The sequence below is a fragment of the Desmodus rotundus genome, chromosome 7, assembly GCF_022682495.2.
Source record: "Desmodus rotundus isolate HL8 chromosome 7, HLdesRot8A.1, whole genome shotgun sequence".
Taxonomy (NCBI): Eukaryota; Metazoa; Chordata; class Mammalia; order Chiroptera; family Phyllostomidae; genus Desmodus; species Desmodus rotundus.
In genome coordinates, this window is record NC_071393.1 from 118272755 (window position 1) to 118286512 (window position 13758).

General features: G+C 44.9%; 1 protein-coding gene across 2 annotated transcripts in view; it reads right to left on the reverse strand.

Annotated features, from left to right (window-relative positions):
- Window positions 1–5937: 5937 nt before the first annotated feature.
- The window catches only part of SPTLC2 (serine palmitoyltransferase long chain base subunit 2), a 100301-nt gene continuing 92480 nt past the window's right edge, over window positions 5938–13758 (reverse strand). For both annotated transcript variants that reach the window (XM_045201186.3, XM_053928874.1), the window contains exon 12: window positions 5938–9745. In XM_045201186.3, the coding sequence (XP_045057121.1) occupies window positions 9626–9745 (120 nt within the window). In that variant the 3' untranslated portion in view covers window positions 5938–9625. The remainder of the gene's footprint in view (window positions 9746–13758) is intronic.

Here is a 13758-nt window from a genome sequence, read left to right on the forward strand (position 1 = left end):
GGATGTCCCCCGCTCTCCCTGGAGGGCTGGCCCCTCGGCTCTGCCTTTGATCTGCCCTCCTCCTTGCCCTCTTTGCCCGCCGCTGTCGTCGCAGCCCCAAGCGAATTCTTGTAATGGAGAATTTGCAGCGCGCCGGCAGACGCTCTCCAGCCCTGGCTAGGACTCCTGCGGGGTCGCCCTCCCCGCGGGCACTTTGGGTGCCACGCTGGGGCACGCGGACAACCAGCGCCTGGCGAGCGAGGGATGCGCTGCAGCCCAATGCCGGACCCTTCGGATCTTGGGCAAATGTTTATGACTCCAGGTAGGTTTGCTTGGGGAGGAAGGCCGGGAAGTAACTCCCCCAGGTTCTCCCAGCTCTCCTGGATGCCGAGACCGCAAACACACCTGCCTCTCTGCACCTAGTTTTCTCAGGGTGTTCTCTGAACACTTCAAAACCCAGCTTGAGACTCAGGTGTGAGGACTGGAGAGGGCCAAAGTCTTGACACCCTGAAGCTACCTTTTTGGGATATTGATTTTAAGTGTTTATTAAGAGAGAGAGAGAGACCATTCTACCCTCCCTCTTTCCCACCCAAGAGATTCAGACAGAAAGGCTTATTTTAGGAAGGAGATCTTAGGATGCTGCCTTAGCCTAATTTGATGTAAGTATAGTAAATACTTGTATCTGTGGCTCTGTGGGAGAAGGCTGTGCCCCAGCTCCCACCTTGATGCCAGACTCTTCACTTCCTCCCTGTTTGCCTCTGGTGCCCTTCAAGCTGCTCCCCGGGTGCTAGGGCTCAAAGGGAGTGAGTCTGAGTAAGTCCGCATGTGGGTTAAGAGGAACTTTTTGGGACTCCAGAAGTTTCTTCCACCAACTCAATCCCCGCTGAATTTTGCAGCCAGAAGTTATGGGGACTTATCTTCCTAGTACTGGAACCTTGGGCTGGGGGGGGCCTGGGACCCCTCACTACTGAAATATCCCTCCCAAATTTTTATCCGCTGCTCTAGGTGTGGGACCGACCAGCCCATTTAGCACTCTCCCCGGCTCAGTCCCTGTCTCCATGCCTCCACCTCTCCTGCGGGTCTGGATGTGTTGCTGAACAGCACACTGGGGTCCTGCGGCCCGCCGCCACCCTCTAGGCAACGTTTCTGAGGCAAACGTTTGGTGATAAAGGGAAGGAGTCTTTTTCAAAAACTACTCAATCTTGGAATAACGGCTTTCAATAGAAATTACCGTATTTTGCCATGTATAATGTACATTTTTGCCCAAACTTTTGAGGGAAAAATAAGGATGCATACACATTAAACATGGGTAGTACTAATTCTGTATGTATATAAATGTTTTTAATTTATGCTTATGCATTAAAAGTGTAACGGTACAAAGTAATAATGGTATCCATATGCAAAATAATACCCTGGAATACGATAAATCGGTTTTGTTTCTAAATATAAATTAAAAATTAAAGAGTTAGAACACAAGATTTTTTCCTTAAAGTTTGGGCCAAAAACGTGGGTGCGCATTATACATGGCAAAATACAGTAGTCGCTTAGGTTTATCAATTAAGACAAAACTCTTCAGTTACAGCTTTAATCACTGAAGCCTATCAATTAAGGTAAACTCTAACACCTGGGTTCTCCTAGCATTCCCTGTTAGTTTTCAGTTATTTCTATAGGGTTAGTTTACAAACTAAAATAACGTAAGACACAATTTTGGAAGAATGGCAGGCTTCTGTCTCAGAGCTCGTCCCCTCTAGAACACCCAAAGAATAAGCCTGCCACCCTCTGCCAGGTCAGCCCAATGCTAGTCTGTGCCCAGAGTTCCTTCCCATCCAAAATACTGTCCATTGGGAAACACGGGCAGCTTCAGCACGGTCATCCAGGTGTCCTCGAGGAACAAGGGTCCTTCTGAGAGTCAAAGAGAGCCTGCCCAGGAGCCCGAGAGCCCGAGCCAGCCCTCTTCTCCTTTCCGTTGGCTCTGGAGGCATTCAGCTTCTCAGCCAATCCGGTCCCAGACTGCTTACCACCACTGCAAACTCCTGCGGCCTCTCCCTGCTCCTCCCCAGTGATCTGATCAGATCTTTCTGTATCAGATGGATGTGGTCTCTTTAATTCCGTGGTTGTCGGACTTCCATTCAACTTCATTTCTGATGGTTCTGAGTGATGTCATTCTATAGTTTAGTTGTAATTTTGATGGTTTGTGCGAGGAGGTAGTCATGTTCACCTGTGCCTCCATCTTGACCAGAGAAGTCCCAAGCTTATCAATTTTTTTGTCACATTTTTTGTGTCCTAAGAAATTGTTGCCTCACCCAAAGTCACATATTTCCTTCTGTGTTTTCTCCTAGAAGTTCTGTATTTTAGTTTTTATGTTCAGGCCTATGATTTATTTTGAGTCAATTATTGTATATGATGTGAGGGTTGAAGCTGTGGATGAAAACAGGCCTGGAAACTAAACCCCTCAAGCTTAGGGGAGGCCGGCCTTGCAGGCCCTGCAAACTCATAGCCCAAAGGCTACCACATAGGCTGGTCTGAATGTGTAAACTCCTAACTAACTTTGCAGGTCACAGCCTATTTACTTTTTGCATCTAGGATAACATACTTTGAAATGGCAGAGAAATCTTTCTGGACCCTCAGGGCACAACCTCCCACCAGCGCAGGAGACCACAGGATCCCCCATTGTTATCTTGTTCCCTGAATGCCATCTCTGTGCGCTGTCCATGTTATTTATTAACTGTCCTGCACCCCCCAATGTAGACCAAGCACGTGTCTGTCTTACATTTTATCCAATCCCAGAGATTCCCCCACTTTGTTTCCCCACCCCCTTAATCTACCACCAATGGCTTTCTCGTAACCCTCCTCATGTCTCCTCCTCCCGTTCTACTGTATAAAAGCAGCTGCGGAACCACCACTCTCCAGGGTGTTTTCTCAATCCCTCTGAGATTTTGCTTCCTGGCAATTGTAAATTTGGCTCAAATAAACTCATAAAAATGACTACAGGTTTGGACCTTGACAAAGGTCACTTCCCCTAGATACTTAGCTGTTCCAGCCCCATTAGTTGAGTAACTATACTTTCCCATCGAATTACCTTGGCACTTTTGTCAAAAATCAACAAACTCTATATATACAGGACTATTTTCTGAACTCTCGTCTGTTTTATTGTCTGTACGTCCATCCTGATGCCAACTGCACAGTCTTGGCTACTGTAGGCTTGTAGAGTTCTGCAATCAGGTAGTGTCAGTTCTCTTTCAAAATTTTGCTTTGGCTATTCTAGGTCCTTTGTATTTCTACATAATTGTATCAACTTGTCGGTGCCTGCAAAAAAGCAAGGGCTTATCTTTCTCAATGCTTCAAACTTTTCACTGCCCCAGTAGGTAGGATGAGCCCTCAGTGTGACAGCCCTGTGCCACCTCCTCCCCCCCGCCCACCTCCCCATCTCCCTTTGCTCAGGGAGCCCGGGCCACAGCGTCTTTCAGACCCTTCACCCTTCAGAAACGTTTCTCTGTCAGCCCTGCCTAATCCAGAAACTCATTACAACTGTTTACCACGCTCTTTACTTTTCTTTCACAGTGCTTAGCAGTTTGTAAAGCGATATGAGTGCGTTCACGTGCTTGTTCACAAGAAAACAGAACCACATGTTTGTTGGCTGTTGTCACTGGTAATGCTCAGCGAAGGGCCTGACATGGAAGCGGCACTCAATATTTACTGGTTGACCCCCCTTTCCCTCTGGTAATCACCACACTGTTCTGTGTCTGTGAAGGTTTTTTTTGTTTTGTTTTGCTTTGCTTAATCCCTTCACCTTTTTCACCAGCCCCCCAACCCTACTGCCCTCTGACACCCTTAGGTCTTGATAGGTGCCCTCGGAACTCATGCACCCAAAACTCACACCCACTATTTATACAGCTTCAGTCATCCAACAAAGTTAAAAAAAAATCCTTTGGCAGAAAAGGGAGAAGGGGGTAAGGAAGAAAGCAACATTTTCACACATAACCCACATTTTTATTGACATCTCCCCTTCTCTCACTTTTGTCTCAGAGTATATGAGCATTGCAGCAGGGGAGAGGGGTTACCGCAGCACCTCTTGCAGCTACTAGGGTACAGGTAATTGGGCAATGGAAAATAGGGACCAACAAAATAAGATATCAGCTCCCCAGAAGCTATTTCTCTATTCCTATTCTCTCTCCTCCCCCTTCTCCTAATGTCAGCTACTTTTATGCAGAGAGGGACCATCCGAACTGTGGGCACGCTGGCTGAAGCCTCGGTGGTTTCACCAGTACCTGTGACAAACCATCAAGGATGCTCTTTGTCGTTCCAACCACTTGGTTTAACATCACACAGGTAAGACCTAAGGGTTAGGGTGCAAACAAGTTTCCCTTCCACCCTAGTCAGTGACAGGTCCCACACCCCCTTGGAAGGCTGGCCCAAGGAGCCAAGCTTTGTGCGAGAAACTTGGGAACTGTGTCGGAAAAAGAAGACTCTGACTTGGCTCAAGGGTCCATATACGTGGAAGGATCCACTTATCCATGCAGATGGCAATGAGGTAGGACATTTAGCACAACCTCGAGGTACTGCTCATTTTTACCTATCTTTCAACCCCCACGACTGCTCCAAAAGAACAGAGTTTCAGGTGTTGCTTCATCAGAAACACAGTAACTGCAGTCTAACAGCCAATGCATTCTTTAGGGTCAGTTTATTATCTCTCAACATACCACAGAGAATCACAGTTTAAGGCCATTTATCATGTCTACTAGGCAGTAAGCAAGACCTTGCCCACAGCTCCCCAACGAAGCCACCCACCAGGGTGGACTGGGAACGTGATACCTGCAGACTCGCCACAGGAGACTTGAATAAACATTTTCAATAAGGGCTGCAGCTAATCCCTTTGGTTTCCTCCCTAGAAATGATTCAATCCATAGCAGAAGATGCTTGGAATACAGGTCACTGGAAACAACAAAAGGGGCAACAGCATTACCATTGGCTGGTCCTAGCATTTCTTCAGTATGGTAAGACAGGAAACCGGGCCTCTATTTCAGCTATCCGGGCACTTGGCTAGGAGCCTGGACACTACAGTTCATGAGGACAAAGTGGAGGAGAGACTGGACATGCTTTTCTCCACATGGAAGTTACTTTGATTAACTGGCTTAATGGATTAAGAGCTTCTATGACAAACGGGTAGTAGCACATCTGTATGTCCTGGGGCTGCACTTGATGGGGAAGCTCGAGAGTTGGAAAATTTTAGTTTTAGGTAATAGTTAATAAACCTAGTAATGAATGCATGTAAAACACTACTGCTTCGGGAACTGAGGATATGACCCGCCCTGACTGCAGGACACCACAGGCAACTCTGGGACCCAAGGGAGCGGGGATCTGCAAGCAATCAAGATGGTGTCTGAGCTGTTGGGTTCTGGGGGGAGACATTCCACCACTCAGGACATAGGACACAGACAGACGAAGAATCACCAGTCAACAGATGACAGGATGCTAGGGAAATTGCCGGGCTGAAGCTTTTAGCTGATTAACCTTTTTCTGAATTCTAAATCCCTTACCTGCACTTCTCCCTTCTTATCAAAAAGGCTGATCCGAAATGAAATGTAAGACAGTCTTTCAGGGTACATAACCCGCCGTATTCTCAGGTCGCTAACTATCTGAATAAAGTGCCCATAATGATTCAATCCGTCTTTACTTTTTGGTTCTGGTGGTGACGGGCAGCACAAACACCAGCTTTTCCTATCTCAGCAAACAGCTGCTCAAGTGCCACGAACCCTTTGATTTTCATAACTACTCTTTCACAACCCTTTTCACTACGCTGATTTTACCCACGTGAAATACTCAACAATTCTCCTTGATCTTCGTGAAGGCAGACGGAAACCCACCACTCTCCCCACTCCCTAACCCCATCAGTTCTATTAACCACATTTCGGCTTACCTAGGACACTAGGAAAGACCCTGGCAATGAGGACACAGCAATTCATAGAGGACCAGGCAACAGTCAATTGTATTGAACTTTCTGCAGGTGGTTTTGCCACATCCTTACACATTCTTACAAGAACTACTCCACTTCTTTCTTCTCTGCCTGTGGCATTGCCAGAAGTTCTGTGCTGTTGCTCAGTCCAGTGTGACCAGGGGCCAGAGGGCCTCATTCATTTGGAAAGGGAGGCTCAGGGGGAGAAACAGGGAGGCAGTGGTAAACGTCACTTTACGTCCCTTTCTCTGAGAAACCAGGAAACCCCTCCACGCACGTGAGCCATTCTCCTGGTTTTCACTCACAGGAAGGAAGTGAAGTGCACTACAACATCCAACTGGACTGCACTAGTCTTAAGCTTAGATACAGGCTCCCTCAAGTAGGGAAGAAAGAAGGTCCTCCTCTCCTCCTGAAACATAAGGCTGTGTGTACAAGGAGAACAAAGAATCTGACTTAGCGATCGTCCAAATACAGCACTACCGCAGACCAGCTATCTCTGGAGTTGGAATTCTGCAAATCAAGAACTGGGAGGGAGAGAAAGAAAGAAAGGCCAACTACAGGAGGGAGGATGGTAGAGACAAGTCATCGGACGACTCCTCTATTCCTTGGCTTCTGAAAGGGCATGAGGCAAACACACAGCCCACAGCGGTTGTGCTCCTGTTCCCCTCTGTGTGTACATGAGGAAGAAGCGTGTTCGGCCCACCTGAAATCCTCACTCTTCATCATAGTTTAAGAGAGTGACTACAACACTGAGATGCCGAGTTCTTCAAACAAGCCAGCAGCACTTTGGGGTTCTGGAGGCTAGAATGTTTTATAGAGAGAAGAAATTTTCCAAAGCAAAGCAGTAAGTTAAAAAAGTGCTCCAAACCCCTGAACGTTTTCATTTACTTGCTTTAGTGTGTACGTTATGTTCTAGGGTAAAGGTGGGAGGACGCTCTGCCACTTGCTCCATTCTGTGTGTGTGATTTCGATGACCCCTCATTATAGATTTTCTGGTTTCGATGTGATCCGCAGACAAAGGTCTTACAAACCTGAAATGGATCAAGGCAATGCTAAATACAGAGGGGCGAGAAAACGTGATAAGCGTTAGTCACACCTGTACTGATGGATTCTGGTTATCGGCTTTGGTGGTCAAGCCGATGTGTGTTTGAATCCCATCAGGTTCTCCCGTCAGGCTGCGTTAAACCACGTTCTACACAATACTTACACGTCCCAGATTTCTATTCTTTCCCGATGACTGTAATTACATGCACTTGTATTTCCCCAAGTTCTTGGACCCTTGATTTATATTAGTTGCAAGAAGAGACAACCAGTGTGAATAATGTTTTGTCCTCTAGAAAGAAGAGGCCCTGGACAGATCACAGGACTCTCAAAATAAACCTGTAACTTAACTACATTTATCCTGAAATAACTGCTAGCGAAGTGATACATAATTTTTAAATGCCCATTTTAACAGATATCTTATATTGCAGTGACTTCACACAAGCCAAAATAAAAACACTAGCAGGTTAAGTTGTTGCTTAAAGTTTGTGACTTCTGCAAACCCTGTATGTAACATTACACAGTAACTGCAGTGCAAAAGCCAGATGGTATTCTAGTGGGTTCTGCGGTGAGGAACTAGGTGCGCAGGAAAGGTCAGCAATGCACTTTATTTTACAGGACTCGTTCCCTGGTCACCACAGTAACTCTTACTGCAACTTCTACGTGCTACGTGTAGTCCCTGCATATCTACTTGGTTCTTTTACTCACCCTTCACTATTCTTTAAAAAAAACTAAAATGAAACCTTGGACTATTGCAAGGGCTTAAGGCTCTCAGATGCTGAGAGTGACCAAAGATAACTCACTTAAGACGTGAAAACAAAACTTCACAAACAATAATACTGCTTACACCCTCCGCTACACGAAGCAGTGCAGACATACCATTGCTCATGATAAGACACCCAAGAGAACCTGGTCTGCGAATTTTTACCAGTAAAAGGAGTGGTTTCAACAACAGAAACATGCAGACAGAATTCTTTTCCATTCTCTTCCCAGCCCTTCCCTATAGAACCTGATGGCGACAGAAAGACAAACTGATCTGGGGTATAACAAAGTCAAAAGCTCTTTCCACTTGAGCTTTGGTTAACAGAAAAAAAAGAAAGAACTTCAACACGGTGAGTTTCAGATCTGTTCTTTGGTCAAGCAGTGAAAGCTCGCAGAAAGAAGCCCCCCACCTGGTACGAAAAAAGAGCCAAAGGAGAGGGGATCCCTGTTTGGCAAAGAGGTAAGTGTTAAAACAAGCAAACAAACAAACAAAAGGTAATAGAAGGCAAGGGAGACCCTAAATCCCCAACGTCAGGTTAGAACTGCCTTAGGACATCAAGAGTAAAGAGAATTAGCCCTCAGTCCTGGTTCGGTAGCTCAATTGGTTAGAGGATCATCCCAATACCCCAGGTTGAAAATTCGATCCCCAGTCGGGGCACACACAAGAATCAACCAATGAATGCATAAACAAGTGGAACAACAAATTGATGTTTCTCTCTCTCCTTGCCTCTATAAAACCAATTTTAAAAAATTAGAAAAAGAACACTCTGAAGAGTCATATTTAAATGGGTGAACCTCTAAGAAGGCTAAATTAATAGCTTTAATCCTTAAATAGGAACAGGACAAATGATTTCTGAGCAGAGGACTTACCAATAGTATTTGTGCCTATCAGTTTAAATGCTAATCTGGGCCCACACCCAGGCAGAAGCCCACACGATTTTGAAAAGCAGGAAACAGTAGGGAGCAAACCACAGCCAATCCCCACGTAATTCCGCCCCTCACCCAGCGGAGTGCAGCGCTAGTCACTTCTCGGAGCAGCTCCGTGCACAGGGTGGGGAAGTGCAAGTCAGCGTCGCCACAGAGGTCTGATGGGGGGTTGGGTGTGGGTGCTTTTCCAACAATCTGACCGTTCTAAATAGGGGGCTGGGGTATTAGGTCAGAGCGTGGGAAGAGCCCAGAAACTGGACATACCCTCAGACAGTGACCGTCATGGAGAAACATTTGATGATGAAGGAAGAAATCCCTGTTCCATTGCAGAAACTGGAACAAGACCAAGCCTTGGGAGGCTCTAGACCAGGGGGAGTTACACAAGGAGGGGGAATTTCAGCAAGATTAGCATTTACTGTTTTTCTTAAAAGGCTGAACTTAAAACAAAAAGGAGAACACTTTGGATGATTACTTGACGGGCTAAATAAGGGTTCCAGGTTGGCAACCTCTGAGATCTGGAGTGGAAGTAAGTGGAAGGCACTTGCTCCCTGGGGAGGTGGGCCAGGTGAGTCTCCAGGCCGTGGGCCAGGGCCAGCAGGAGCTTCGGCGGGGCCCAGGCCTGCGAGGTGGCTGCGAGAGGGTGACGGCCTTGTGGTTAGCAGACAGGCTAGGGTCAGCGTGATTTCACAAGTAGAATAGTTATAAAATAAAACATTTTTTAATGAACAAAAAAGCGAAGTGAGTCACCTCTTTTAAAAGGTGAAATGTAGCGAAGGAAGATGTGAAGCAGTTCTTTCCACTATTTACAAAATGCCGTGTAGAGTGGAGGTGGCCACCGTCAGTAGTTGAGAAAACGTCTTTCACATGAGATGGCCACAGAGGTGTGGTTCCTGGAACTGGCTCAAAAAGGCCACACACTGTCCCGGGGGAGGGAGAGTTTCTTTAAGGGAGCACCAAAAAGGCTCAGTCTTCTGTTTCTTCATATGTAGTCTCATCAAAGGGCCTGTCCAGCAGAGGTACCAACCGATGGCGGGAATACTTCAGCTGTAACAGGTCCCCCACTTCATCTATCTCCTTTAAAGCCTAAAAAGACAGAGCAGAGGGGAGTCAGAGCCGGGAGGATGCAGGCATGTGTGGAGCTTTACTTTCCTAAAAACAACTGTGGCAAGGTCATCCTCTGGTGGGCCCGCCTGTGTCTGCATTTACTCTGCGCAGACCACAGCAGAGCTGTGGGAAGAGCTGCTTTTTGAGCAAGGCCGTCAGGCTGACCGTGAATAAAGGGTTGTGAATAGCAGGAATGCAGGATGAAGGGCATGATTCATCAAGGTATGTTATGCTTGGTAGAAAAAGGAATATGCACCATGGACTTGCCAGGCTGGCCACGATCTGTCATCCTCTCCTTTCGCACTTCAGTGCTTGCTCTTTCCATTACGACACTACAGAAAACTGATGAGAAACCTGCGCTGAGATGCTTCCTGGAGGCAAGATGCAGACAGTGCCCAGGTGGACTGCTGCACCGACTCAGCGAGACAGAGTGGAAGCCGTGAAGGAGACTCTGAGTGGCATCGGATGGGCTGCAGGTGAGGGAGGGGCAAGGGAAGTACACAGCTGCAGTCTGGGATCTGAACTCCAAAATCCTAACCCTGAGAGATGATCTCTATCTCCTCTTCCCATCAAAACTCTAATTGTCGGGGTGGAGGGATGGGAAGAAAAAGCATACAACTGTAATTGAGTAACAATAAAAATTTTTTAAAAACCACTCTAATTGTCTCAGTATAACTTTCTTTTCTGTAAAATCAGACCTTTATTTTTCAAAGAAAATGTTTCTTACAAAGAACTCGAACACTAAGGCAAGTAATGGAATGAACAGTCTTATCCTGATTGCTACACTAGCCCTCCTGGCAGAGGCTCCATGGATGGTTTCTTGCGTGCATTTTAAAAAAGTAAGTTCCTGAAGAACATTCATACAGCAAAGTATGGCTCATAGTTCAGAGAGTTAACATCTCCAAAAAGCAGCATACAGAGTCGAAACAGAGAATTCCAATTCAATTCCAGAGAAAGGGACATAGGTCCAGAATTTCTCAGAAAAAAATTTACTGGAAGGATAAGGAAACTCTAAGCCCAGATATCTCTCAGAAAAATCCAAGAACGATAGAAAAATTTTCAAATTCTAGATTCTAAGGCTTTCCTTTTAGTCAAAGAAAGATTTATTTATTTACTTTTGGAGAGAGAGGAAGGGAGGGGCAAAGAGAGGAAAAGAAATATCAATGTGTGGGGACCTGACCTGCAACCCAGGCTTGTGCCACGACTGGGAATCGAATTGGCAGCCCTTTGTCTCGCAGGCTGGCCCTTAACCACTGAGCAACACCAGCCGGGGCACTAAGGCTTTCTAGGAAAAGCACCTGGCACACGTCAGCGAATGCAGTTTGCAATTCATGGCACTTCTCCAAGCATCTGTGGATGTTAACCCCGTGGGTCTAGTAACAAATCTGGGATGAGCGCACCCTGGCTTAGGAGACAAGGGCTCTACTGATGACACCATCTCATTAGACTAAGAAACAGTCAGGTGGACAGCAGGAGCCCTGTAACTCTCCAAATTTCCATCACAGCATGCAAATCTCTGTCCACGCTTATAATTCAGAATGAAAATGTCCAGCCATTTCAGAAAAGGGAATCAGTTCATTATTAGTAAAAAGACACATTTACCGGTTTTTAAACTTGACTTTTAAAAATCAGTGTTTATAGAGAGAAAAAACCCACTAACAGTATTCCTTATTTATTATAGCATTAGATATAATATCCTTCACTCCGAGTGCGAAGACTGTAAAACAGAATTGAGAGCTGGACTCCCCTCTATCAGAACAGGGGCACGCCTGAGGAAGAGGGTTAACTGAAAGTCCGCACCAAAGCCACGTGAGGCTGAATGTCAGCTGGGAGAGCCCAGTGGCCACTTATGCTCCTGACCTCTGATACAGGATTTATTGATTTAAAACAACACATGACTTACTAAGATCACTAAGGACATTTATAAACTCTGACTTCAGAAGAAGTTAGTATTTTTCCATCAGTGTAAGAAAGAAAATGAATAGAGACAGAAATAAACCCACAGTAGCCCAAAGGGATATTGGTAACAAAATCTCCTCTAATTCCATACCAAGTACTTCAGATGAGTAAGTTTCATTTATGTAAAAGATAAAACTGCAACTACAGACTGCTGGCCATTATGCGGGGTTACCTGGTTGAATCAGAAACAAGGAACCACCACAAGGACCACCATTTGGTAACAAACGGTCCACACCAAACCTCTGGATCACAGGGTAAGAGGGGTTCTTAGGGAAAGAGTGTTAATTACAGGCTTGATTACAGCCCTTTAATAAGGGAGTATTTTAGGGCAGCTGTGCCCATGAGCCAATAGCCCTGCCCTTGTCATTTTTAAAAATAACACTTTAATGAGATACAATTCACATGCCACAAAATTCACCTTTTTAAAGTGTACAAGTCAATGCTTCCTAGTATATCCAGAGTTGTATAACTTCCACCACTATCTAATTTTAAAGCATGCCACCTCAAAAAGGAAACCCCATACTCCTATCAATCAATCCTCACTCCTCCCTCCCCACAAGCCTTGAGAACCACCAGTCTATTTTCTCACCCTAGGAATTTGTCTGTTCTGGACATTTTGTATGAATGTAGTCTTTGTGTCTGGCTTCTTTCACTTTGCATAATGCTTGCAAAGGTCACCCCTGTTGTTTGTGTCCAACTTCATCCTTTTGCATGTGGCTATCCAGTTGCCCAGAACGATCTGTTAAGAGACTAGTCTTTCCCCATTGACTAGCTTTGGTTCCTTGTTAAAAAGCAACTGGTGGCTCAGTTGGTTGGAGCATGATCTCATACAACAAAAGGTTGCAGGTTTGATCCCCAGTCAGGGCACGTAACTAGGTTGTGGCTTTTGTCCCTTGTCAGCAACTGATCAATGTTTCTCTCTCATATTGATGTTTCTCTCTTAAGTCAATGAACATATCCTCTGGTGAAGATTAACCAAAAAAAAAAAAAAAAAAAAGGCCCATTGCTTGAGTTTATTTCTGGACTCTGAATTCTATTCCATTATAAGAATATACATGTAGACCATGTATATTCTTATGCTAGAACCCCATTATTTTTAATTACTGTAGCTTTGGAGTAAGCTTTGAAATCAGGAAGCTTGAGTCCTCCAACTTCGATTTTCTTTTTTAATACTGTTTTGACTACCTGGGGATCCTACAGTTCAACATGCATTTGAGGCCCAACTTTCCTGTTTCTGTTAAAAAGGCCACTGGGATTTTGATGGGGATTGCAATGGATCCATGGACCTTGCTGTACTGACACATTAACAATATTAAATCTCCCAATCCACAAACACGGGATGTCTTTCCATTTATTTAAGTCTTCTTTCCCTTCTTTTTAAACGTTTTTTAAAAAATGTATTGATTTTTGAGACTGAGAGAGAGAGAGAGAGAGAAAGAGAAGCACTGACTTGTTGTTCTATTCATTCATGCGTTCATTGGTTGCTTCTTGTATGTGCACTGACTGAGGATCAAACCTGCAACCCTGGTCATCTGGACGATGCTCTAACCAACCGAGCTACCCTGTGGAAGCCATTCTTTCTTTTCTTTCAGCAATGTTTAAATGCTACCATGAATAAAATTTTCTTAATTTCGCCTGTTCAGTGCTGGTGTACTGAAACATACTAATTTTTGTGTGTTGATCTTTCACTCTGCGAGTTTGCTGACTATGTTTACTAGCTGTAGCAGGTTGGGTTTTTTGGTGAATTTACAGCATTTTCTCTATATAGACTCATGTCACAAAGCCCATTACTAAACAAAAATTCATTTGTATTTAATGATGTTCACATTTAGTTCCATAAAGCATAAGACAAAATGACTTCAAACCTATGATTTCAAAAAATGCACCGCATGCTTTAAGAAAACTAAATGGAAGGCAAAGTCAAACAATCCCTCAGGTGGATCTTAAGAAAAGAATTACAATTCTCAATTGGCAGGCATATTTGTTGGCAACAGAAATCTGCTTAGCTGGTTATGTCTAAATTCTTTCATGAA